Source organism: Nannospalax galili, unplaced genomic scaffold, assembly GCF_000622305.1.
Source record: "Nannospalax galili isolate Female #2095 unplaced genomic scaffold, S.galili_v1.0 scaffold115, whole genome shotgun sequence".
Classification (NCBI taxonomy): domain Eukaryota; kingdom Metazoa; phylum Chordata; class Mammalia; order Rodentia; family Spalacidae; genus Nannospalax; species Nannospalax galili.
This window is the reverse complement of record NW_008340588.1, coordinates 650,907-677,250: the sequence shown is the minus strand read 5'-3', so window position 1 is coordinate 677,250 and position 26,344 is coordinate 650,907. Positions and strand designations below refer to the sequence as shown.

Here is a 26,344-nt window from a genome sequence, read left to right as displayed (position 1 = left end):
ATTGCTTAAATAATGAAAGGGGTCACCAATGAAGAAGAAATTCAGCTCTGGAGACCCAACTGTGCACTAATCTGCAGAGATCCATATTGTTTTGGGATCTGCAAATAAACACAAATGTATTTATGGAAGCACAGAAATAACAGAAAGTAAATTCCCAGAATTGAGCAAGGAGGGGAACTGGAGTAGGCTCATCTCTATATACCTATTACAGAACATGAAATGCTGCTTGGCCTCTATTTGTCTCTGAATGGAAGCCACATTAACTCCAGCAACTTACTGGAGAGATAAGGTGTTCAAGCACAGAAGGGACAGGGAAGCTCCCTTTTTATAGAGGTTCAGGTGGCAAGCCTACATCTTTTCCCTCAGGAGATGGGAATTCGGATTTCTATTTCACATGGCACACAACCCAGACTAAGAATTTAAGGTTTTTTTTGGGTCTGGGTCAGAGAAAACTCTATGGCCTTCTTCAGAGGTAAATCTGAAACTCCATAAGGTGACCTCCATACCTGATATCATCAAAGATGTAATGGGGAAGCAGCCCTTACCAAACCATGCACACAGTTAAAACTGGAGAGGGAGATCAATGTTGAGTCAAACAAAGTGGCAAAAGCAGACAGAGCTCTGTGAGGGTATACATATACAACTACATATACGACAGCCTGACCTCTTTGGTATCCTGGTGGTCAGTTAGGTGAGATTTTAAGTAAAAAGCAATAAATACCAAAAAGCTGTATCAAGTCTGTGTGTGTGTATGTGTGCATGTGTGTACATGTGTGTAAGAGAGAGAAAGAAAAACAGAGAAGCCAATTTCATAAAAGAGACAACTTGAAATTCTAGAAAAAAATATTATCACTTAACTTTTGAAAACTCATTAATAGGTTAAAAGTCAGAACATAAAAAATAAAATTATGGGCTGGAGAGATGGCTCAGCGGTTAAGAACACTGGTTGTTCTTGCAGAAGACCCAGGTTTGAATCCCAGCACCCACAAGGCAGCTAACAACTGTCCATAACTCCAGTCCCAGGGGATCTGACAGCTGCTTCTGTCCTCTGCAGGCATTGCACAACACGGGTGCATTTACCTACATGCAGGCAATACACGCATACACATAAAATAAAAATAATAAATAAAACATTTTTAAAAAATACAATTATGTGCTGGAAGGTTAATATGAGGAAATGACCTAGAGAATCAGAGATCAGATATAAGAAAAGACAAAAGCACAGAATAAAAGAAGGGAGAAAATGGAAAAGAGGCAAAATTTAAATGACAACAATCAAGAACTTTCCAGAATGGAAGGAAGACATGAGCTGAAAAAAATTCAAGTAATATAAAAAAATTTCACTTCTAGTAAGAGTACAGTGAACATCAATAATCAAGAGAAAATTTTAAAAACTATAACAGAGATAAAGATAATTAAAATCATTTTTGATTGTAACAAATATAATTAAAATAAGTAAATTAAAATAAAAATTAAGGCTTAAGAAATTTAAAACATACAATAGGATTATTTAAATGAGTCCAAACAGTTCACTAATCATACTAAATAGAAGTGGACTACACTCACTCATGAAGCAACACAAAGCTCCTTCACCTTTTCATTTGAAATTCACTTACTTTTAATATAAGATCACCATTCAGACCTTCCACTAGCACTCTGAGTCTCAAAGATTCCCCATGAACTCTGCTCCATCTGAGATGCATATACCTAGAGCACCTAACGCTTACCTCTACTAACTCACTTACTACACACCATTGCAAATGTTTTCTAATCTAATTTTCCAATCTCATAGAAAATATATGAGTAGAGACACTTTTTTATTTTATGAAGCTAAAATAGCATGTCTTTTTATTTATCTTCTGTTCTGCAAACTTAGTATTATCAGATGATGAAATAGCATATCATACAGTTCTCTATAACTTTTTAAAATGGAAAATGGAAAAGACACAGATCTTTCCTCCATCAAGTGCTGAATAAATGAAATTTAAGAATTCCCTTACAATTACATGGTGTGCACATAGATATATATTCAATATAAAGGGACTCATATTTTAATGTGTCTAAAGTCTTTATAGATACAGTGCTCCATCATAAGCAACAGCCTTTGTGTCAAATGGAGTATAGCACTTCAAGTGCCTAGGGCTACCCTTATACTGTGTCACTGGCACAAAACAAAGTGTGGTATTACTGCATTTTCTTGGCCTTAATCCTGACCCACTCACCACAATTCACTTATTTCATGTTCTGTAAATAATACTCTTCCCAGACCTATGTAGAAGAACCAGATATTAAGCTTTATCCTCTACCTGAAGTTATCATCTTTTTTCGTAAAACATGTGAGAAGTCATAATGTTCATAATTCTGATTATTCTCTAGGAACATAATTTAAAACGTCTGTTCAGTGTATGGGTATTCAGAACATTTCATTAAACGCCTCCTTTATGCCAGAGAATGTGTTTGTGTTGGGTTCAGAGAAAAATAACAGAGAGAGAGAGAGAGAGAGAGAGAGAGAGAGAGAGGGAGAGAGAGAGAGAAAGATGAAGCCAGGTGGGGTTAAAAAGGGGAGATGTAGGTAGAGAAGGGGTTTAAATGTGATCAAAATATATTGTATGATATTTGAAAAAAATTCAACAAAAACTTAATTAAAATGGTATTAAAAGTTTTTTAATAAAATATATCAAGAATGCTTTCGACCCATCATGACAGAGGAAAATGTTAAGAGCCATTGAGGAGAAACTATCAGTGTAGGCAGAGATGTCTAGGAAGTCTGCCGATGAAAGGCAATGATGTCCTTTCAAGCAGGAGTCAGTCAGATTTACTGAGAAACAAAAAGGAGGAAGCAAAACTTTCCTGGATGATAAGTCAGTATGTGCAGAAGTACGAAGTCAAGAAATAAAGTGGTATGTATAAAGGAAGGGTTTGCTTACACTGGGGTAAGGACATCAGTGCAGCTCTTACTAGCCCACATGTGCTTTTGAACACCATAAACTGCGAAGACACATAAGTAGCTACTACAGTGTAGAAATGTAGACATTTCTGGACAAATGACTTTTATTTAAACTTCCAACTAAAGAGTTGATCTTATAGTAACTTGTTTATAATGCAGATAAATTCACTGATCCTTGAGCTCTCCTTGTAATCCAAACATAGCTTTAATCCCTCATGACCCTTCCTTGCCCTTGACCCAGAAAAACATAATAAAGTGTGTGTGTGTGTGTGTGTGTGTGTGTGTGTGTGTGTGTGGTGTGGTGTGGTGTGTTTTACATATTAAGTGCTACAAGCAGCAGATACTCATTGGACACAACATATTTGTGTTGCAAACAATTTAAATTGATAATGTCTATTTGTGGTTTCATTTGCGTTATCCTAGGTTAGTAGAAGTCAGAAGGGACAAAATCCTCTGATAAGTCTGACTTTCACTTCTTCATTTCTTCAATAAAACAAAGAGCAAGAGCTTGTTTGAGAGCACAGTGCCGAGAATTTTCTAAAGGAAGACGTTCTCAGAAGAGTTTGGGTCCCTCTTGGCCGAAATAATGGATGCTAAGAGTCAGGCTGTCTTTATTCAAGCATTGCTGTGATGTGGATTTGCATAGAAACACCACAATATAGTGGTGATATCTGAGCCAAAGAGAACATTGTGCTGGACAGACTCTTCCAAGACTTTCATGCTGGATATGTCAGCTACAAAAAGGGAAGGAATTTTTAACCAAACTTTGAATTTTTCTTTCTACCTGGATTACACTTACATGACCCTGTCTCAGCACTGGGTAAGTAACTGTGCGGCCCTCGTTCCTCATAGGTGGACTCACTTCCTCTCTTGGGTACAGCTCTTCACTCATAATCAAATTCTGCTTAGCTTTAACTAGTCATGCTCAGACTAGATACAGCCCTCAACCCAGGTTGTACCTAAGAGCTTTGAAAGGAGGATCAGATACTTGATCAGCCATTTATAAAGAGACTTTACTTTTTCATTGATATTAGTTCTTCTGAAGTTCTAGAGAGAAGAAAAATGTAGGCTCCAAACCACTACCACATGGTTAGGAAACATTTTAAAAATAGTTCCAGGGGCTGAAGGGATGGCTAAGCGGTTAAGAACACTGGTTGTTCTTGCTGAAGACCCAAGTTTGAATCCTAGCACCCACATGGCAGCTAACAACTGTCTGTAACTCCAGTCCCAGGGGATCTGACAGCCTCTTCTGACCTCAGTGAGCATTGCACGACACAGGTGCACTTACTTACATGCAGGCAATACACGCTTACACAAAAATAAAAATAATAAATACAGTTAAAAAAATAGTTTTGGATCCTTGGCTAATGAGCAAAGACAATCCAATGGCAAAAGGATATTCTTTCGACCAAATTATCTGTAACAATTACATTTCCACATGTAGAAAAAATAATCTAGATTAAAATGTATTTTAAAGTGGAGCACAGATTTAAATGTAGAATAAAATCTGTACAACTTCTGGAAGATAATATAGGAGAAAAATCTTCATGACTTTAGTTTTCATAATGACTTTTTAGATTACAGTATTGAACTACAGTCCATTAAAAAAATTGAAAAAAATAAAACTTTATTAAGATTTTTTTAAGTCCCTGAAAGACACTATTAAGAAACTGAAAATACAAGCTATAGGCTGAGGGAAAATATTTACAAAAATTCTTATCAGATAAAAAACTTGTAAGTGCATGACACAGGTGCACTTACATGCATACAGGCAATACGCTCATACACATAAGATAAAAATAATATTTTTTAAAAAAACTTGTAGCCCAGCCAGGCGTGGTGACACACACCTTTAGTCCCAGCACTCTGAAGACACAGGCAGGTAGATCTCTGTGAGTTCAAGGCCAGCCTGGTCTACATAGCAAGTTCCAGTCCAGCTGGGTCTACAGGGAGACCCTGTCTCGAAAACACACACACACAAAAAAAAAAGATGGTTAAAATCCTAAACACTGACAACACTAAATGCTGCCAAGGATGTAGAGCAACATGGCCTCTGGGAATACAGCTACTTTGGAAAATAGTCTGGCGATTTCTCACAAACCTAGATGCAAGCTTGCTGTGTGATCCGGGAATCATGCTCCTAGGTATTTACCCTAATGAGCTAAAACTTGCATCCCCACAAAATCACACATACAAATATTTGTAGTAGCTTTATTCATGATCACCAAAACCTGGGAGCAAGAAAAATGTCCTTTAATAGGTAAACGGATAACCTGTGGTACATCCATCCACACAACCGAATAGCATTTAGAGATAAAAAGAAATGTGTCATGGGCTACAAAAAGACATGGAGAAATCTTAAATGTCTATTGTTAAGTGAAGAAAGACTGCAGAGTCCAAGAACAGGATACCTGAGAATAGACAAAGCCATAGTGGCAAAAATAACAGGTGACTGCCTGGATTCAAGAGGAGGGGAGGTCACATGTGGGAGACAAATGGGTGGAACATGAGCTATAATGGTGGACACAAAACTGTATGCATTGGTCAAAACCCATAACATTACACACTACAATGCTTTCTAATATAAACTTTTCACTTTAGCTAATAATAATGGTTCATCCATTATAACAAACACAACATTCTAAAGCAAGATGCTCATAACAGGAGAAACGGGGGGGGGGGGGAGGCTCCTTAGGAATTCCCTAGACCATCTGCATAATTTTACTGTAAATCTAAAACTGCCAAAAAGTTCATTTTTTAAAAGAAAAAAAATAAACAGCAGAAAAAAAATACAAGTTAATCAATTAAATCAGTAGGACTTAGTGTGTGAATAGATGGGAAGACTTGAGAAAGAGTCAAGGCCAAAGCTAGATACTTCCAAGGGTGACTAAGTTGAGGACTGTTCATTGCCATCTTCTGAAGTGCAGAGAGAGAGGCAAAGTTAATTTAGCACATAAAATGATGAATTTTCTCCTGGAATAAAACACAAATACCTATGAGATCTCCACAGAGAACCTCAGTAGGTGTACAGACAACAAAGAATTGAAGGAGGGAGGTCCAGAATTTGAATCTTTGGGACACAGGCCACAAAAGTCAGAGAGTGGATTCAGGAAACCATGCAGTATGGAATCAGAACTCTAGAAAATTAGTGTCTCGGGGAAAGGAAAAATACAGCTCAAATGATCTGAAAAGAAGCCCGGGAGTTTCAATAAGGCAGGAAGAAGAGAGGGATGTCCCAACGGCAGCCACGCCTAAGAACACCCAGAGCCCCAGAGAGGAAAGGAAGAAACCACTAAAGAAAATGGAGTTGAGAGAAGACTTAAGGTGCTAGGGAGAAAAAGAACACAGGATAAGCCTACAGCACAGAAGGTAAAATAATTCAGTATTTTTAACTGAATTAGTGGCTTAGAGGGGTGTGTGGGAGATTTTCAATACATCTTTAAATTGAAGATTTACCTGTAGCATCGATCCGTGAGTGGTGTTATAACCAGTCTAGGGGAATTGCCCAGATATTCATAGCCGTATCGCAAACCAGCACTGATCATCTTTGTTTCTAAATGATTTTCCTAGTAAAATATAAATAAGTCATTACTATAGCATAGATGTCTTTAAACTCACTTTTCAGGCATCAGTGCATTCACTGTAAGAATTCAACAGCTAGTTTTCTGGATAAATACCTGAAGTCAATGGCTTCCATTTTCTCCAAAGAATGTTTTGAAACTTGCTCCATATCTCACTTGTATTATCAATCTTTTTTTCCAATATGGAGTGGGTAGGTATTAAAACTATCACTATTCTGTAGATGAGGGCCCCATTAGTTACAGAAATTAGGAAACTTGCCCAAGGTTATAATGCAAGAAAGGGGGAGGATCTGGCATTAAAAAAAATAAGATTCTATCAGTCCAGTTCCTACCACCAGATATCCTGGCTTCCTTCCTCTCCTCCTGCTGCCCACACCTCGCAGGACTTCTACAAAAGCCTATTAGAACTGCTGGGCCCATATCTCTCCCTACCTCATCAGATCAGTCTTGTCCACTCTAATAATTATTCCTCCCAGTCATGATTAACATCCTCCTTGTGACTGACATCCAAGACCTGATAAAAATCCTTCCTTACAGATCAGGTTTCTATTTTTTTTTATTGATCAATACAAAATTTAATGAGTAAGTCAGACCTGAAGAATTTGATTTATACATCATTTTGATGCATTAGGAATCAAAAATACAATATTAAGTTTATCGAGCCCAGCATTTTGCAAGTCACAAGCATAATTATGTGTTGAAGAATAAATGATTTCTGGTCATTTTTGTTTATCATTACATGTACATGTATGTTAATGTGTAATAATATATTTGGATACAAATAAGGATGTTTAAATACAGATATTGACCGTAATAGGTATAGCTATTAGCTGCCTTAATTTTCAATCTGGAAAAATATACATAGTTATAAGACAGTCATCAGAAAAATGTCCTGTATTGCTGCTCCTATTCCACATGTGAGCAAGCACGAATTAAAAAGTCATGAGCTGAAATTGCTGTGTAGTTAACAGTCAGTGACATTACTTACTTGCCAATAGTACCTAAGCTGACTTAACCATTCAAAGTCGGAGTCGTCACTAATGTCCTTTCTCACAAGACTTGCAAGAACATCTCTAGCATGTACATCCAAGACCACAAGGGCTCCCAGAGTGACACGGTTCTGCTTGGACAGTTTGCCACGCACCAAAGTGACAATATCATCAATTTGATTGTTACATTGGTCCAAGTATTCCTCAAGAGCCTGAAACACAGTAAGATGCAATTTCCCAATGTGATCAGAATCATTGTGAACAATATTGTGAACAAGTATGTATAAACACACATGGTAAGTTCTCTGTATTTTTATCATCATTTTCTATGCTATTTAAAAATTAATCTGTTTTCCCTACTACAAAGATGCTAGGTAAACAAGCCCATTCTGGCAAGACAGGACGAGCATATGTGATTTGTGTCAGTGTCCTTTCTTCTATTTCTAGCCCTTCTCTAGTCACTGTGGTCATATTGGAGCTGTCAATCAAACTGCCCACCTCTATGAGAACATGAAGGAGGGAGGAGACCCAGTCAGAGCCAATTACAGCTCTTCCCAGGAACTGAAAGAGAAAGCCCTTTCTCTAGGCTCAGACTGTGAATATGTGAATCTAAAGCTACTGAAAACTACCCTCTCAGCAGAAAGAAGCCTATTGGAGACTAGTGGTTGAGAGACAGGGGAACCTGGAGAAGGGATGAAACCCTGAGACCCTCCACCTCCTTCCTCTTTGATCCTACGGCCCTTCTAGTGTTCTTACATCAGCCTGAATGAGGTTTGTAGCACTTGAAATACTGATGTGGTATGCGTGTGACCCTCAAAGGTTCATGTGCTAGAGGAGGCTTGACCTGCAGGGTGGCAGTGTCAAGGTGATGGAACCTCTAAGAAATGAGGCCTAATGGAATGCAACCAGGTCCTGAGCACTGCCCTCAGAAGTGATTAAGCAGGTTGAGGAACTAAATCAATTCTCAAGAGAATGGGTTGTATTATGGTTTGAATATGAACTGTTCCCTAAAGTGCTTGGTTGCTAGGTGATGGCATTACTGGAAGGTTCTAGAAGGTTTAGCAGCTGTGGCCTCATTGAAGGAAGTAGATCAGTAGAGTGTGTTCTGACAGCCCTTGCCCCCTCCTCCTTGCCCTCCTCCCCTCCTCATCTTCTTCCTCCTCTTCTTTTTCCTCCCCTCCTCTCTTTTCTTCCTCTCTCTCTCTCTCTTCTTGTCTCTCTCTCTTTTTCTCTCCATGAGCCAAAATAAATCTGCCTTCCTCTAAGATGATTATCCCAGGCATTTTGTCATAGTAATAGAAAGCCAGAACAGGTTGTTATTTAAAGGAGACTTGGATCTCTGTTGTTTTTCTGAAACGTCAACTGTACTGAATTTTTCTGATGACCACATCAAGATGCATCCATTGACAACTGATAATTTTTAAAAATATTTTATTTATTATTCTTATTTTATGTGTATGAGTGTATTGCCTGCATATATGTGAGTGCACCTGTGTCATGCAATGGTACTGAGGTCAGAAGAGGGCTTCGGATTCCCCTGGAACTGGAGTTAAGGACGGTTAGTAGCTGCCATGTGGGTGCTGGGAATCGAACCTGGATCCTCTGCAAGAGCAGTCAGTACTCTTACCTACTGAGCCATCTCTCCAGCCCAGACAACTGATAATTTTTATCCTAAGATCAAAACTGCCCTTACTAATCTATATACTGAATATAGTGAAATTCACTAATTGGCCCCAAGAATTTAAACACGTAGGCGGTTAAACACAGGTGCAACAAAAGCTAGTTCATAATTACTTAAGAAACAAAAATCCCAGAAAAACAATCATGTAAATCATAGAAATGGAATGCTATTTAAGCCCCCAAACATTTGAATAAAAGTCTTTCTCAAAAGTAATAATTACAAAGAAAACAGCTCAAGGAGGAAATATCTAGTCACTACGCAATCTCTTTTTCTTGCACATACTCTGGACATGTTGTCACTCACCATATAACCAAATGACCCTTACCAAAAGCCAAAATCAGATAGGACTTCCCAATCTTGGACTTGCAGCCCTCCCCCAAAAGTAAACTTATTTTCTGTATGAAGTATCCAGTCTTTGGTATTTTGTTATAGCAATAAAAAGAAGCAAATAAATAATAATTACTACTAATAGCAAACACAACCATAACAACTAGTGGTTTAGTTTATCTTGAGTTGAGGCAAGCTTTGAGGAACAGTCTTGCTTTGGCATCTCTCTTCTGGATGAGGAAATTTAAAATGGAAGAGAGTTTATGATGAACAGTTAACAAACCCAAGTTCAGATAGAAGGATTCTTTTTTCTTTTCTATGAAACACTTCTTTGAACTGTTTTCTTTTTAATTATTACTTCCTCTTCTGAAGAAGACAAGCAGCCTTCTCAAACTCCAACACCTACTAGTGTTCAACAGTACCTTAAAGTCACAATCAAATTCCTAATCAAGAATATATTTGAAACTCATGGCTGTAAACTAAAGATCTGTAACTCTGAGGTTCCAGTTGACTCATGTGGACTCCTATTTCAATGATAAAAGTGTTATAATTGTATTGTATAATTTTATCTTCTTAAATCAATAGCAGCTAGCCAAGTAATAATGTTAAGTCTATGTGTCCAAATACTTAGAATACTTAGGATTAATCAGCATTCAAACATTTATTTATTCAAAATCAATATTTTAAAATTTAAAATAGTCAAAATAAGTTAACTGATTCTTTGTCTATATAGAGTTTTACTCAAGGCACAAGAGAGTATAATATTACTCTATACCCTCCCAATGTCTCTGAGCTTAGGAAATGCCTTAGTCCTAGTATCATTCTATTTGTAAAGGCAAAAATAATATACAAAACAAGATTGAGAATCCAAGACCCTTGACTTTTACATAATCTGCATAAACAAATATAAATTTTGTTATAATTTTGATATAAATTTTGAATATTTATATATTTTTTATATATTTTATATAAAAATTTCATTTTAACAATCTATAATTTAGCTTTGCAACGGAAAGTAAATTTTTAAATGAACTATCTTCATTTGATATTTTAGGATAAGTATATTCTGGGTATCATAACCATTTTTTTAAATGCTGAAAAATAAGGGTAATGAAAGCTTACCTTTAACCCCTTTGGTATAGCAGTTTGAACTTCTGATGTCCAAAAGGTTTGAGATACACAGAGAACAGTCTGTCCAGGCCAATCTCTTACCCAATTAATTCTTTCATTTTTTGTATAAGCAGCAATTGCATCTCTAATCACCTAATTTACAAAAAAAAGTGGTAAAGATGAATATTCTAGAACAAGCTAAAATAATGAGAGCTAAACTAAGCTGGCTGACACCCTTTAACTTTCTATAACATCCTCATCCAGTTATGAAGACCCACATAAAGCCGATGACTGAAATACTGCAAAGCTATTCACATGAGAGCAAATAATATTCTATATTATTTGGTTAACACATTATCAATTTGCATGAACTACATTATATCAAATGATTATCTGATCAGTTTTAGCCAAAAAATATCATAGACACATTTGGGTTGATAAAACATGAACAATTTTGGTGCAAAGTATAAATTCAAATCATTCCAAAGTGAGAGCCAGCAACTTTATTGTGCACAGTCTTTTATTTAAATCAGATCACCACTCAATCTCACATACACACACATGCAGACAAACCATACAATCCTCTATCCTGCCTCCTGTGTACCAGACTGAGAGGGGACCTTCTCAGTCATTAGGTCTGGTACCCAAGGCAAAGATGACAGGGAGAGACAGACAGTCATTTCATGGGAGATGAAGCCTACAAAGCCACAAAATCTACCTTATATTGTTTGTTACATTTTTTAGTGGGCTGATATATCTTTTTCTGTACAATATCATCAGTGAGAAACACTCTAGTCTGTCATCGTATCAACCAAAATAACAATGTCCTCTGGGAAGCGATACTGACTTTAGAGTTTGAATTTCAGAAGAGACTGTCAAAATTAGAGTTTTCAGAGAAACATCTAAGAATAGTTAAAACTTTCTAAATTTCTAGTCTAGCTGGAGATTTGTAGAACTGAACAGAGATAAAAAGCCATAGTAAGGCATTTTTTTAAAAAACCAAAAGAAGCTGCAGACAGGCCAGATGAAAGTAGACAACTAGAGAACAGAAGAAATAAAAGAATAGAAAGGCACAGCGGAGATGTGCCAAGATGGAGTACCTGTGCTCTAGGACACAGTGGGGAGAACAAGAGGAAGGCACTGAAATCTGTGCCGCCGAAGGGATTCTCCATAGTTTGATGGAGAAATGTGCTTATATAAAGTTCTACAGCAGTCAATGTAACATCTGTCATACTCATGAATGCAACATCTACTCAAGCACACAGATAAAAATAACACATGCATCTCCTATTTGTTGTATTTTATATCACAATTGCTTATATATTTTACTAACGAAAACTTACACAGGAAATTTTGGAAAGATACCTATTTTCTACATGATTTCTTGCCTCCAAATTTTAATGTGCTAAAGTAATGACCAAATTACTTTCTCTAAGTACTCTGACAAATTAAAAGGGCAGCGGGAATAGTAATAGATATGCCCACCATAATGCATTATGTATGTGCAGCTCCTCAATTAACAAACTATATAACCCAATGCTGCTAAACAGAAGTCAAAGTGGAATTCATCTACATTGCCAATGGCCATAAAAGTAATCATGTTATGTGTCAATATTTATCAATAGTTTCTAAGGAAAACTAATCTTCTTTGTCCTGGTGACCATACACATTAAAAGTTATCACATGAAAAAAATAATTCAATCAATAAAACCAGCTTTATGTAAAAGTTCATTCACTGTAACCTAACAGGAAGAAGGGGAAATAGGAAACTCCTAAAAGATTTTAAGGTATATTTTCTGGAAACTATATTTAGGATTAAATATATTGTAACACACAGCAACATTAAACATCTAGATTTGAATTCTCCAATAGTGTGTGGAAGAATGTGAAAAATTAATTTAAACATTAAACATACTCCATGCTCATGTTTTTTCTTCTCTACTAGAAACTTGAATACTAAGCCCACAATGCAGCAAAAAATGACTTTAAGTCCTCAATTTCTGCTTATTGGTATAATTTGAAATTCTCTACTGAAAAAATAATTACAAATTATCATGTTAACCATGTTCTATGAGATGTGGAAAATATGAGGTTGCTGTAGTTAGAAGAAAGTATATCTGTTTTCCTAAATCCTGGAAGGTGTTACACACACACACACACACACACACACACACACCTATAACCCCAGCTGTGAGGGAAGAGAGAGAGAGAGAGAGAGAGAGAGAGAGAGAGAGAGAGAGAGAGAGAGAACAGTAAGACTTTTATTCATCAAGGAGACAGATGTGAACTATATAGAGGTGCTTCAGGCAGGACTAAAACAGATGACATGAACAAAAAGTGTCTAATCCCTAATGAAAGCACCAGCATAGGGCTGCAGGAAATGAGGTAGGTACATTATGACAAGCTACGTTTGCTGGTGGGGTAGTGATACCGACTCCACCTTATGTGAGTCATTACAAAGCTACCACAGATCTGTTCTTTGCCTTATGTTATCCATGATGGTTAAGTTAACTAGATCTAAAATCCAGTCTGTGAAGGTGTCTCCAGAGAGGTGTAACTGGGGAGGGAAGACCCTCCTAAATGTGGGCAGCATTGTCCAAGGGCTAGGATATCAACTGAATGAAAAGAGAGTGAGCTGAGCATCAACATTCATTCTCTCTCTTTCTGTCTCTCTCTCTCTCTTTCTCTGTCTGTCTTCCAGGATGTGATAGGCTCTCTCCTTTCAAACTGTAAGGCAAACAGACAGACAACCCTTCCTTCTTCAAGTTTCTTTGGTCAGGTATTTCATCACAACAAGAAGTAGCATTTATTAAACTTGGAATTGTAATACATGCCTCAGTCTCTGCCTAAATAGCAATCCACATATCCATGATGCATTTTAACAACATTAATATCTATTATTTTTTCAAAGGATAATGAATATAACCAGTTACCTTATGGATGGAGTTAATCATAATTCTCTCTAACTCAACCAACCACTTCTCCACTTGACCTCTGGCTCTGGCTGTTGAAATGGTCTCTATGAGTTCCACAACTTCTCCTTCACTGCTCTTCATATGTGTAATGTCTAAAGTTTCTGTAAATTCTACCTTTGCAATTCCTTCAAAACATTTCTTCAAATGAGGTTGAACTCTGTCAGGAAAAAAAATTAAAGAATTAATTAAAGTAATGCAATTCCTAGCATGCCTGGGTGCTTTGTATGCCAATGAACATTTAAAATTCACAAAGGTATACTAAGTGTTAGGCCTCTGCTAGGTGCTGATGGAGATGAAATACAGAAAAAAGCCAATAGTAGCAATGCAAAGATGTTACGATCTCTACCTGCATGGATTATGCAATTCAGGGATAATCCAGTATCAATGGAACAATCTTAAAGTGATCTATAAAATTACAATTATAATAAGACCTGTGAAGGGCATCCATGAGACTTTGTTTTCAATGCACTGATTTGAAAGTTGCTAAAAGTAATGTAATGAACAAACAATTTTAGCTGGCAGCTAATTGCACAAATCTAAAGGATCTTAAAGTGCACTAGGCCAATCATATAACCATTTCCAGTGGATTCTTCAGACATTTAAGTACTTCACAATTTAGTAAATCAACTGGTTTGGCATACCCAACTGTTATTCTAGTCAATATAATATAGACAGTGGCTAATACCTCATTTTTGGCACATTATTACTTATATTCATCTTTTAAATGAACAAAAAGAAGCAAAGAATAAAGCTCAGATGAAAAATAAGTCAAAATTTATTCTTGTGTGTCTAGACTATGTGGCTCTTTCTTTGTAGGTAGAAGATATAAAATAAACAAATGTCTGATGAAAAACAATTTTCAGGGCTGAAGAGATGGCTCAGCAGTTAAGAGCACTGGCTGCTCTCACAGAAGACCTGGATTTGATTCTCAGCACCCACATGGTGGCCAATAATCACCGTAACTCTAGTTCCAGGGGATTCAACACCAGGGGATCTGACCTCCAAGGGCTTTTCGCAACACCATAAGATGGGTGCACTTACATACATTCAGGCAATACACTCGTATATATAAAATAAAAATAATAAATGCTTTTAAAAGGCATTTATTCACTGCCTACTTTGTACTAGACACTCTGTTAAGGACTGGGGAATGTGAAGTAGAAAATACCATTCCAAAATTTCTGCCACCACGGAGCTTACATTCTGCTCAGGAAACAAGCAAAAGATAAGTAAATTATAGTCTATGTCTGGTGATCACAAGGAAGCAGAAGGAACACCAAAGAGGAAAGGTAAGTCCAGTTAAAGTGACCAGAACATGCTGGGTGTCATAAGACATACTGCCATTTTAAACAGAGTGGTCAGGAAAGACTCCCTGAGTGGTAAATATCTGAGCAGCCGTCTACAGAAATGTTCAGGAGGCAGAGGATGAAATCTGGACATGGGTGTAAGGGCACATGAGGGAAGAGGCTGCCCATTTTAGGTGAATTAAGTGAAGGAGGCCAGCAAAGGACGGCAGAGTGAGCAAGAAGGTTGATCAGCCTCTCCAACCCAGCATTCTCTCACCCCTTACAACCTTCAGAACATGTTTATTCTCAAAATTTTTAAATTAAAATATTTATAATATTCTTGAAGGAAGTTTATACCAACACGACTGTCTATATTTATCTATGTTGTGTCTTATTCTAGAAATTTACATTTAAACAGATAAATTTATTTATGCATCTTAGTATAGAAGTTGCTTACCTAGTGGGATCTTTAGTCTCAGATAATATCTCAAGAAGTTCATCATTTGACAAGAAAAAAAACCTGGGGAAGAAGAGACGCTTCTTTTCCAAATATTCATTAAGCCCTTTAAGAATGAGTTCCAAAAGTTCATTTGATTTTTTCAGCCTCTCCAGCATTCTCTCAATAATCACAACCACAAGAACATGTTTATTCTAAAAATAAAAAGGAAACAACACTCAATCCAAAACATTAGTGATTGGCTTTATTTCTGCCCATATTATACTTGAGTGTGTACATTTTAGTAGGATAAAGATCATGGGAATTTTGAGATGAGTATTTATCTTTAAAAAATCTGTCTTGAATCTTCTAGGGCAACTGAGTTTTTTTTCAGTCATGCAAAAGCCACGCTGACCCTGTCCTCCAGCCATAGTATTCTATTTGTAAGTTGGAAAGCATGGCAGGAGACAGAAAAAGGGGTATGAGGGAAGATTAGGGAGAAAGAACATGCTTTCTGAAGTCACAAGAAGGGTAGGGTAAACAGTAGCATGAGATACATCCTTTGGTCTTTTATTTGAGGAAAAGTACACAAACGAGCCTGCCATCATTATAATTACTATTTTCAATATTTTTATTAACAATACTAAACTAACACAAGTTCTATATGTTATAATTATAGAAAAGAAAGTAAGTGCTTGACTGTGGGGGTTTTCTAGAAAGATATTCTAAACAACCATGCCTATATGTACGTTTTACCTCTGTGCTGGATAACTTTAGTGTCAACTTGACACACCTGGGTTGAGGGAGCCTCAACTGGGGAATTGCCTTCACTGGCCTGTGGCCATGTCTGTGGAGCATCTTCTTGATTACTGAGTGATGTGGGAGGGCCCAGCCCACCATGGGTGGTGCCACCCCTGGGAAGGTGGGCCTGTGTTGCTTAAGAAAGCAGGCTGAGCAGGGGCTGGGGAGCAAGTCAGTAAGCCGAGTTCCTCCATGGCCTGTGCTCCAGCTCCTGCCTCCAGATTTCTGCCCTGAGTTCCTACCTTGGGCTCCCTGATGAACTGTGACCCAGGAGGTGTGAGATAAACAAACCCTTCCCTCCCCAAGTTGGTAGTGGTCAGAGTGTTTTGTCACAGCAATGAAGAAACAAACTAGGACAGAAATTGGTACCAGGAGCCGGGTACTGCTGTGACAGACCTGACCCAGTTGTTTTGGGGAGGACTGTGGAAGTGTTTGGAACTTTGGGCTGGAAAAGCCATTGAGTGCTTAGAGTTTTTTGCTGTGGAGCTTGGAAAGGTTATGCTGAAAGAGTTGTGAACAATGGAGGCCTGGCTTGTGATGTTTCAAAGGGAAGCAGAGACTACCAAGGCTGTTTGTGTGATATTTTGAATTGAGAATCTGTGGGTTCTGGTCAGCTGGGGCTGAAGAATCAGCTGTGATTAAGAAGAGACCAGAACCTGAAGTAAAACCTTTGCTTTACTGATGCTGGTTAGCTGGGGCTGAAAAATCAGCTGTAAGTAACAAGAGACCAACATCACTGTGGTGAAGTCTTCTGGGAGGTATTTCCTCAGGGTCAGCATACAGAGGGGACCCTCTATCTCAAGCTGGAAGCAGGACTTGGTAATGTGTAAGAGTCTCCTGCATGGTTCTGGTGTTGAAAGCATGAAGGGGTCACAGAGAGCAGGAAAGGCCATAGGTGAAAGTACAGCTTCAGATGCAGTGAAGACCCCAGGATTGAAGGGGTCATGGAGAGAATCTGAGGCTTTGCACCCCAAGAGGCAAGAGGAGGCCATTGGTGAAGGTATAGCCTCAGTGTCAGTGGAGTCCCCAGCTTTTTGGAGATGCTGGGACCATGGGACAACTACCAAGGACAGAAGTAGGTGTTGAATAGACCTGGCCTGGGTCTGCAAGACCAGCTGTGTGTACTGTAGACAGTAGGGTCAGAGAAGTAGAGCTGCCAGAACCCTTTGGAGCCCAGAAGATCGTGAGTGAATCCCAGATGTCCAGCCTTGAGCTACTTTGCTGGACTTTGGTTTTGCTTAGGTGTGCCTGATTCTTCCCTTTGAATTAAGACAGTACTTGTTTTGGATCTTACAGAAGCCCACCCACAGTTAAGAGATTTTTAAAAGAGACCATGGACTTTTAAGTGTTTGGATTTTTTAAGGACTGTGGGGTTTTTAAGGTTGTACTGCCTTATGTTGTGATATTAATGTTAACATCGTATCTTGGGGACAAGAATTGGAAAGATTATGGTTTAATAATGATGTGTCTGCATGTCAAGTTGACAAGGGGTCAATTGTGCTGGATAGCTTTAGTGTCAACTTGACACACCCAGGTTGAGGGAGCCTCAATTGGAGAATTGCCTTCATTGGACTGGCCTGTGGCCATATCCATGGGGCATCTTCTTGATTGTTGAGTGGGTGGGCCCAGCCCGCTGTGGGTGGTACCATCCCTGGGAAGGTGGACCTGGGTTGTCTAAGAAAGCAAACTGAGCAGGGGCCAGGGGAGCAAGCCGGTAAGCAGCCTGTGCTTCAGCTCTTGCCTCCAGGTTCCTGCCCTGAGTTCCTATCTTGTGCTCCAGCTCTTGCCTCCAGGTTCCTGCCCTGAGTTCCTACCTTGGGCTTCCTGATGAACTGTGACCTGGGAGATGTAAGCTAAATAAACCCTTTCCTCCCCAAGTTGGTTGTGGTCAGAGTGTTTTATCACAGCAATGGAGAAACAAACTAGGACAACCTCTGCTTGCAGACGGGCCTTTAAGTTCAAGATATGCTCTCCTCGACTTTCTAGAGACCAAGACTGTTTATCTCTAAGACTTGGAATTCTGAAAGTTCTACCACATGAAAGTGTCACTGTAGGCTGTTTGCTTCAAAGTGATTCAGACAGAATCAAGCATTTAAAAAAGAGCTCTGGACTTTAAAAGGCTGCTGGACTCAAAGTGAGAATTATAATGAAAAGCTAATCTTAAGAAGTCACACTTTCTAAAAAGTAGAGATTATTGATTTCTCAAAATACCTACAAACTAACCACTGGGTTTTTTAAAAAATCTTAAATACATATAAAAATATGATCTTGATATAATTTAAATAAAACCGCTTTCCTTTTTTTCCTGTGTGTGTGGGGGGGGTGTGCATATTTGTGTGTGTAGGTACACATGTGTGCCCATGTGAAGAGCACAGAGATCAACCTCAGGTATCATTCCTCAGAAGCTGTCCATCTTGATTTTTGAAACAGGGTCTCTCACTGGGATATGATACTCACCAATTTGGTCAGCTAGCTGGCTAGTGAACTCCAGGGATCAACTTATCTTTGCCTCCCCAGCACTGGTATTACAAGCGTGCACCACCACATCTAATTTTTTATGCGGTGCTGAGGCTCAAACTCAGGTTCTTATACTTGAATAGCAAATACTTTACAGAGCCATCTCCCACACCTTCCTCTCCATTTTTTTTAAGTACATGATTGATTTAATCCAAGCCAATTTTTAGTCTTTTTATTTACATACTCGGTGATCACCATTGCTAAGTTGGAGTTTTTTCCAAAATAAGCTTAAAATGTTTGAGGGAAAGAAGGTTCTAAAACATAAATTATTTCAGTCTGACTAAGTGACAAACCTCATGGGAACAACAGCAGATATCTATTAATATAATAGGGCATTCTAGGAAGCTTACATGACATTAAAACAGGAAAATGGTGCTCTAAAGACAAACATTGAATTTTAATATTAACTAGTTATTTATTTTTGATGCTCAGCCACAACTGAAAGACAAACCAAAAATGTTATTTGTGAATCTTTTCGTGTAAGAATTTTATTCTAGGTATGGAAATGGGTCTCAGTGGTAAAACATTCATCTAACCTGCACAAGGTCCTGGGTTCAATTCCCAGTACCACCAAAAAAAATGATAATAAACCAGGACTTCTTTCTCTTTCAAGAATCTCTAAAATGTGGTTTTGGTAATGTGCATTTGTTTCTTCTTTGCCTTTGTTTATTGTTGTTGTTGTTGTTGTTGTTCTGTTTTATTTTCGTTTGTGTTTGAGACAGGGTCTCTCCTAGTCCAGCCTGGCCTCAAACTTGCTATGTAGTCAACCTAGAACTCCCCTGAGCACCCAACTCCCACCTTCCTGGGATTACACGTGCACCACCACACCTGACTTTTGCTAATATTTGGAATATGGCTAAAAAGATATAATTTTCTGTTTTGCTTTGAATTATGATGATGTAACTTAGAAACACAATAATTTAGCAAATAACAAAAAAATCATTAATACCCGTTTTCTCAATAAAACAGACATGTATGATATGTCTTACAGTTAGATCAACTGATCTCTAAAGCACAATTTTTTAAAGGCATTTTATTATACTTCCTAGAAGTTTTTATACTTTGCCTTGAAAACACACACACACACACACACACACACACACAAGCACTGACAAAGGGGCCATAATTTGGAAATGTGTAAGTCATCTAGTACAGACGAGTAGTAGTGTATGCCTAATTCTAAAAAACCAAAATAGTGTTCTTTGAGCGCCACCTTCTGGAAAATGTACTTTTCTTTGTTGAAAAACTGAATTGTTGCTAATAAAAATGAACTTTCACAAATTGACAATGTTTGTTTTATTTGAACTTATGTAGTTTATTACAGTGTAACTATTTTCTGTCTGATATCTGAAAGCTAAATGTTCAACTTTTAGAATAACAGGTCATATTTATTTCACTAAATATTAAAATTACCAAACAGCAACAACAAACAAACCCAAAATCCCTGGAAAACCTTAGCATTCAAAATTTTTATGACAGGCTGAGCATCTCTCATTTGAAATGCTTAGGAGCAGAAGTATTTCAGATTTCAGAGCTTTATGGGTTCTGTAATATTTGCATAGACTTTACTGGCTGGACATCTTAAATCTAAAAATTTTAAAGTTCAAAATAAAAGCTTCAGATTTTGAGGCAATACTGGTTTCAAATTAGACATGCTTAGTCTGTCTTAAATTCCTGAGGTCAGTCCTATTTAACCAAATTAGCTGATTCAAATCCAAAACTTCTAATGATCTATGTGCGTTTGCATATGGGTTTAATGCCACAGGGAAGTAATCACTGCATACGTGTACCTAGGTAACTAGGGAAGAGACAGACATAATGAAGATAGCTTCAGATAAAAGAAAGGCCTCAGTGGACATGTGTGATTTTTGTCCCACCCTCTATTCCTCTGAACCTGTCTGACCATTTGTTTAATCTCTGTATTTTAAATGGGGATGAAAGCTCTTTCTTAAAGTTGGAATGAGCCAAATTAGATAAATATCTGAAGTGATTAGTACAATGCGTAGCTCACACACATTCAAAACTATGTTTTTCATGTCCTCCACCATGCTTAGCCCTCCACCATGCTTAACAGGCATAAAAAGCGGGACAGAGAAAGATGGGGGTGGGGGAGAATAAGACATAACAGTCCATCAGTTTTATGAAGTTAAAATAAACATTTTACCACCTGCTCTCCTTCAAGAAAAATATTCTTATTACATTTTATTTGTTTTGTGTGGGCATGTGTTTGTGTGTATGTGTGTCTGCATGTCTGCATGTGTGTGCTGTGCACACATCCATGCCACAGTGCACATGTGGAGGTCAGAGCACAGCCTGTGGGAGTTGGTTCTGTTTTCACCATGTGGGACCTGCAGATTGAAATTCGGTCATCAGGCATGGTGGCAGGAGCCTTTATAGGCTGAGCTGAGCCATCACGCCAGCTCAAGAAAGATCTTTATCATAGAGAAATAAATATAACTTTGAATCCTTTAATCATTGTCAAAAACCCCTGGTATAAAGCAGGCATTGCATGACAGTTTGTTGAATGTCTAAATGTTCACAGGAGCATTAGACCTGTAGATGCAGAGAACTCAAGGAACACTGGACCCTCTGCACTCTGCTACTGCTAATGATGAACTATATTCTTAGATTCAATAATGAGATGTTTTAACAGAAAGCGTATAGAAATTTGAAATTTGATATTTCTTTGAAAAATACATCTCTTGAAGGGGAAAAACTAGATGCTTAATTGTCATATTTTTGGTTAAAAAAACACTTTAATAAATTCTATGTGTCTTTTTTTTTCTTCACAAGTACCCCAGTCTCAACAGCCTGGATGAGGCTCTGTGAGTTGATTGACATGTCCAGGCCAAATAACTGCGGTATCAGGAGCCTGATGCTTCTGTTTTGGCATATGGAGAGAGCTTCCTAATTCCTGCTGCATTTGGAGAGAGCTTCATAGCAAATATGATAAGTAGATACTTCATGGACTTCAGCTCTGACCTGTTCGGTAAACTTTGGGAAGCATTACCTTCCTTATCTTAAATCCCAAACAAAAGAAAACTGGTAAGGACTTCATTAAACCTTTTTCATTCAGAAAGATAATGCAGGTTGACCTACAGAGCCTTAAGACCCTTCCAGTTTTAAGATTCCTTGATTTTTGTCAGGAATAGAAATTCTAGACATATATCTAGAATATATCAAGGATTAATATAGATCCAGAATATATCTAGGATTAATACAGATCTCAGAGACCACTTACCTAAAATTGAATCCAGAGATTTTCATGATAAAACCAGAATCATTAGAACTAGCAATAATTCAAGGATCAGTCTTGATTATTTATCTATTTATCCAACAACTCTCTCAAGGGCCAGCTCCCTGTCAGCTGCTCTTAGCCATGTCCCCCAGTGCTTACGTTGTTGGGGAACCCTGCTGTTAAGGTGGGCTCCTTTCTCAGCAGGGGCTTCCTGCTTGACTTGCCTGGAAAGTGCCTCCAAGCAGGGATGCCTGACCTTATTCAGAACATGACCTTTGGCATAGTTACCTGCAATAAAACTACCCCCAGGTTTTTTCGAGCACCTATCAGATGAAGCTTTAGCTGCTGCCTCCACACTATATTTTCCCTGACCCCCACTGAATAAACGGATCTGTATCACTGAATCTGCCTCCCCAGAAGGGCTTTCTTCCATCGTGCTCACTGGCCGTCCTGACCCCGGTCGTCACTTCTACTCCTTTTGTCCTTGTGGATGGGTGGCCAACAACCCACGAGGGGAGGGAGAGACCCCACATTAGGTGACAGCAGTGAACACAATAAAGATTCCAGTCCCAGTGGGGGGCACAATAAACAACAAAAACAATGATCCATAAGCCGTATGCTTCACATCTCTGTGTTTCATTTCTTTGTTGCACTTGGAAGACGTTACAGATTAAAGGTTTGTGGTAACCATGAGCCAAAATATTCTATCAGTGTCATTTTCCCAAGCATGTGCTTATTTCTTGTCTCTGTGTCACATTTTGGTAATTCTCACAGTATTTTAAAACTTTATTATTACATCTGTTATGGTGACCTGCAATCAATAATCTCTGATGTTACTATTATAACTGTTTTGGGCAGCATGAATCACACCCATATAAAGGGGCAACTTAATCACTAAGCATCTTTCTCTAGCCGTTTCTCTGGTCACCCAGTCCTCTACTGCTCTCCCTCTCCTCAGACACAGCAATACTGAAATTAGGCCAGTTAATAACTCTACAATAGACTCTATTCAAGGAAACTGAAGCATCACGTGTCTCTCACTTTAAATAAAAAGCTAAGTATATGAGGGAGGCCTGTTGAAAACCAGGATAGGCTGAAGGCCAGGCTTCCTATGACAAACATTAACCATGTTATGAATGCAGAAGGAACGTTCTGGAAGGAAATCTAAAGTGCCGCTGCAGTGAACACATGAATACTAAGAAAGGTAAAACAGCTTTATAACTGTTGGAGGTTTCAGTGGTCTGTAAAGATCAAACCAGCCACAACCTTATCATAAGGAAGGCCCAACCCCAGACCAAATCCCGAACAAGAGTAGTGAGGAAGCTACAGAAGAAAAGTTCAGAGTGGCAGAGGTTGATCCACGATGTTTAAGGGAAGAAGTGGATTCTAGAACATAGAAGTGCAAGGTGGGACGGCCAGGGTCATGCAGAAGCTGCAGCAAGTTACCCAGAAGATCTAGTGGAAAAACTGATGAAGGTGGCCACACTAAACAACGGAATTTTCGATGTAAAGGAAAACAGTGTTTTGTTGGAAGAAGATGCCATCTAAGACTTTCACAGCTAGGAAGAAAAAGTCAGTATCTGGCTACAAGCTTAAAATAGACTGATTCCCTTTGTCAGGGTCTGATTCTAAGTTTAAAACAACTGTGCTTATTTGCCATTCCCCAAACCCTGGGACTTTGAGAATTATACTCAGTAGTCTACTAGGCCTGTTTCTCTAAATATAAGAACAAAGCCTTAATGACAATGAGTATACACCATGGATTACTAAATATTTAAGCCCACTGCTGTGAACAACTGCTCAGGGGGAAAAAGATTCCTTTTAAACTATTAATTTCCTTAACAATATATCTGTTCATCCAAGAGATGTACAAAGATTAATTCTGTTTTTATGCTTGCTAATGCAACCATTCTGCAACTCAAGGATCAAGGAATAGTTTTGACTTGTCATTTTAGAACATTTTATAAGGTTATAGCTGCCATCTGGGTCTTAGAAGGTAATTTAGTAAGTGCTGGTGATTAAGTATGAAGCCCAGGAGCCCACAGAAAGTTAGCCATGGAGGTGAGCACTTGTAATCCCAGTGCTGGGGAGGCAGAGACAAGAGGATCCCTGGGGCTCACTGGTCAGCCAGTGACTGCTGAGTCCAGATCACAGTGTTAGTGACCAAGCAAGGCAGCCACCTTCAAGGGTAGACTCCTGTGTTAGTGCACCTTCAAAATGCTCTTTCCTTTATTTTCAAGTGAAACTCTACGGTGCAAATGGCATGCTCAGGAATGTACTCCCAAAATGAGCATGATAAAAAGCAACAGGCCCAACCCTATATGAATATGTATAGGCCACCTGACTAAATCCCCAAGCATCCTTTGTTCGAGAGAGCTCTGCTTTGGAAGCAAATCCCTTGCTGCAGGTAATGAATTTTCCTCCATTCTTTTATGTCTTTCCTGGTTTGTTTTTGGTTTTCTTTTGCTTTGCACCACCAAAATTTGAATCCATTCTGTCCAGTTACAGCAGTGGGAGATGCTGTCTCAAAAACTAAGGCGGATAGAGAGTCTGGCATGGTGGCACACACCTTTAATCCCAGCACTTGGGAGGGAGAGGCAGGGGGATTTCTGCGAGATCAGGGCCAGCCTGGTCTAAATAGTGAGTTCCAGACCAGCTGGGGCTACGTGGAGACCCTATCTCAAAACAAACAACAACAACAAAAAGCTCTACTGTGGGTGAAAAAAAAAAAAAAAATACTGCCAAAGCCTTGTATGTTACAAGGTAATCTCTTGCAAACAGAAGTCAATTGATGTGGCAGACATCTTGTTGGGGCATTTTAAGGAATTTCCCAAGCCGCTACAGCCTTCAGCAACCACTATCCCACCAGCCAGCAGTCTTCATCGTCATGGAGACCCTCCACACCAAAAGATTACAATGCACTGAGCCTAAGGAGATCTATAGCCAGCCAAGATGCTCAGCTAAGATGCTCATTAGCATTTCCTGACATCAAAGTATTTTTTTTTGCACATCTCTGTCCACAGACATTTCCTTTACTTTCTGATTTTCCACCAAATGTGGACTTATATTTGTTTTTATTCACATTCTTCTTTAACTTTTAAATTAGTTTATGAAGTAATAGGTTTCATTACAGCATTTTCAAACACACGTCATTATTCTTTGTTCTAGTCCATCCCCTCTTCCTCCTGCTTCTAGCTGGCCCCTCCTTCCCAGATATCCCCAGCTTCTGCTCTCATGTCTCCTGTATTTTATTATCCTATCCCCCCACTCCCTTACCACCTCTTGTCTTCTCCCATAATCCCCTTTCTACTTTCATGACCTTGACATACACACAAATCTGTAGGTGTAAATCTACATTCCAGGTATGTGAGAAAGTGTGTGGCATTTGTCTTTCTCAATCTGGATTATTTTGCTTACCATAATGGTCTCCAATTCTATCCATTTTTTTCCTGCAGAAAAAAAACGATTTCATTTTTCTTCACAGCTAAATAAAATTCTACTGTGGATAATAAAACTAATTAGTATGTATGCTCAATATATAATAATTAAAACTTTAAAAAAAATCATGGCCAGGAGGAGGTGCATGCCCATAACGAATCACCTTACAGCAGTGGTGACAGCATGCATAAGATCCATGCAAAGTCAATGAGTCAAACCAGCACAGAACTGGGAAAATGGGTAAGAGGTCACAACTTTGACAAGGAATTATTGGCAGCTGATCACTGCTGGGTGAGGGAGAGTTGATACTCTTTGAGGGAGTGATGTTAGACAGGCTGAACAGGCTCTAGTGGATGAACTCCCATGGAGGGATACCTGGGTACTCAAACTTGACTAGATGGGCTTTAACATATATGACAAAATGCATGAAGTCCTGTGAGTGGGCTATGGGGGTGCAGATAAGGGAAGGGGGGACTAAATATGAGTAAGATGTATGAAATCCATAAAAATATATTTTAAAAAATAGAAAAAAAAATTCATGGTCTACTTTATTGCAAAATTTGGTTTTGCACAATAGTTTAGAACAGAACCCAAAATATCTCTGAGGCATGCCTACAGTAACAGAAGGTAGATATTACAAAATCAAAAGGGAGATAAGGATTGCCAAAAGTGCTTATAAAGTGCTTAATGTGAGCCTGTTCATGGAAATAGAAACTTCAAGGACACAAGGCATTACTCTGTAAATATATAAAGAAAAAACATTCCAGGGAGAGGGTTCAGCCAACTCAGTACTCTAGGGAATAATGTGTTTGGTTTAGGTGAGAGGAAAAGGAGGAGAATAAGGAAGAGAGGGAGAGATGAGGAAGAAGAGGAGGAGGAAGAGGGGATGGAGGAGGAAGAGGAGGGAGAGGAGAATGAGAAGGAACAGGAAAAAGAGGACAAAGAGGAGGGGGGAGGGAGAGAAGGAGGGGAGGGGAGGGGAGGAAAAGGAGGAGGGGATGAGGAAGAGCCAGAAGAG

General features: G+C 38.6%; 1 protein-coding gene across 1 annotated transcript in view; it reads right to left on the bottom strand.

Annotated features, from left to right (window-relative positions):
* Positions 1-26,344, bottom strand: part of Dnah7 (dynein axonemal heavy chain 7) — a 285,457-nt gene that overhangs the window by 177,442 nt on the left and 81,671 nt on the right. The window contains exons 20-24 of the mRNA XM_008835602.2: positions 15,354-15,547; positions 13,569-13,767; positions 10,648-10,788; positions 7,517-7,729; positions 6,404-6,513 (exon numbers count right to left, since the gene is read on the bottom strand). Of these exons, the coding sequence (XP_008833824.1) occupies positions 6,404-6,513; positions 7,517-7,729; positions 10,648-10,788; positions 13,569-13,767; positions 15,354-15,547 (857 nt within the window). The remainder of the gene's footprint in view (positions 1-6,403; positions 6,514-7,516; positions 7,730-10,647; positions 10,789-13,568; positions 13,768-15,353; positions 15,548-26,344) is intronic.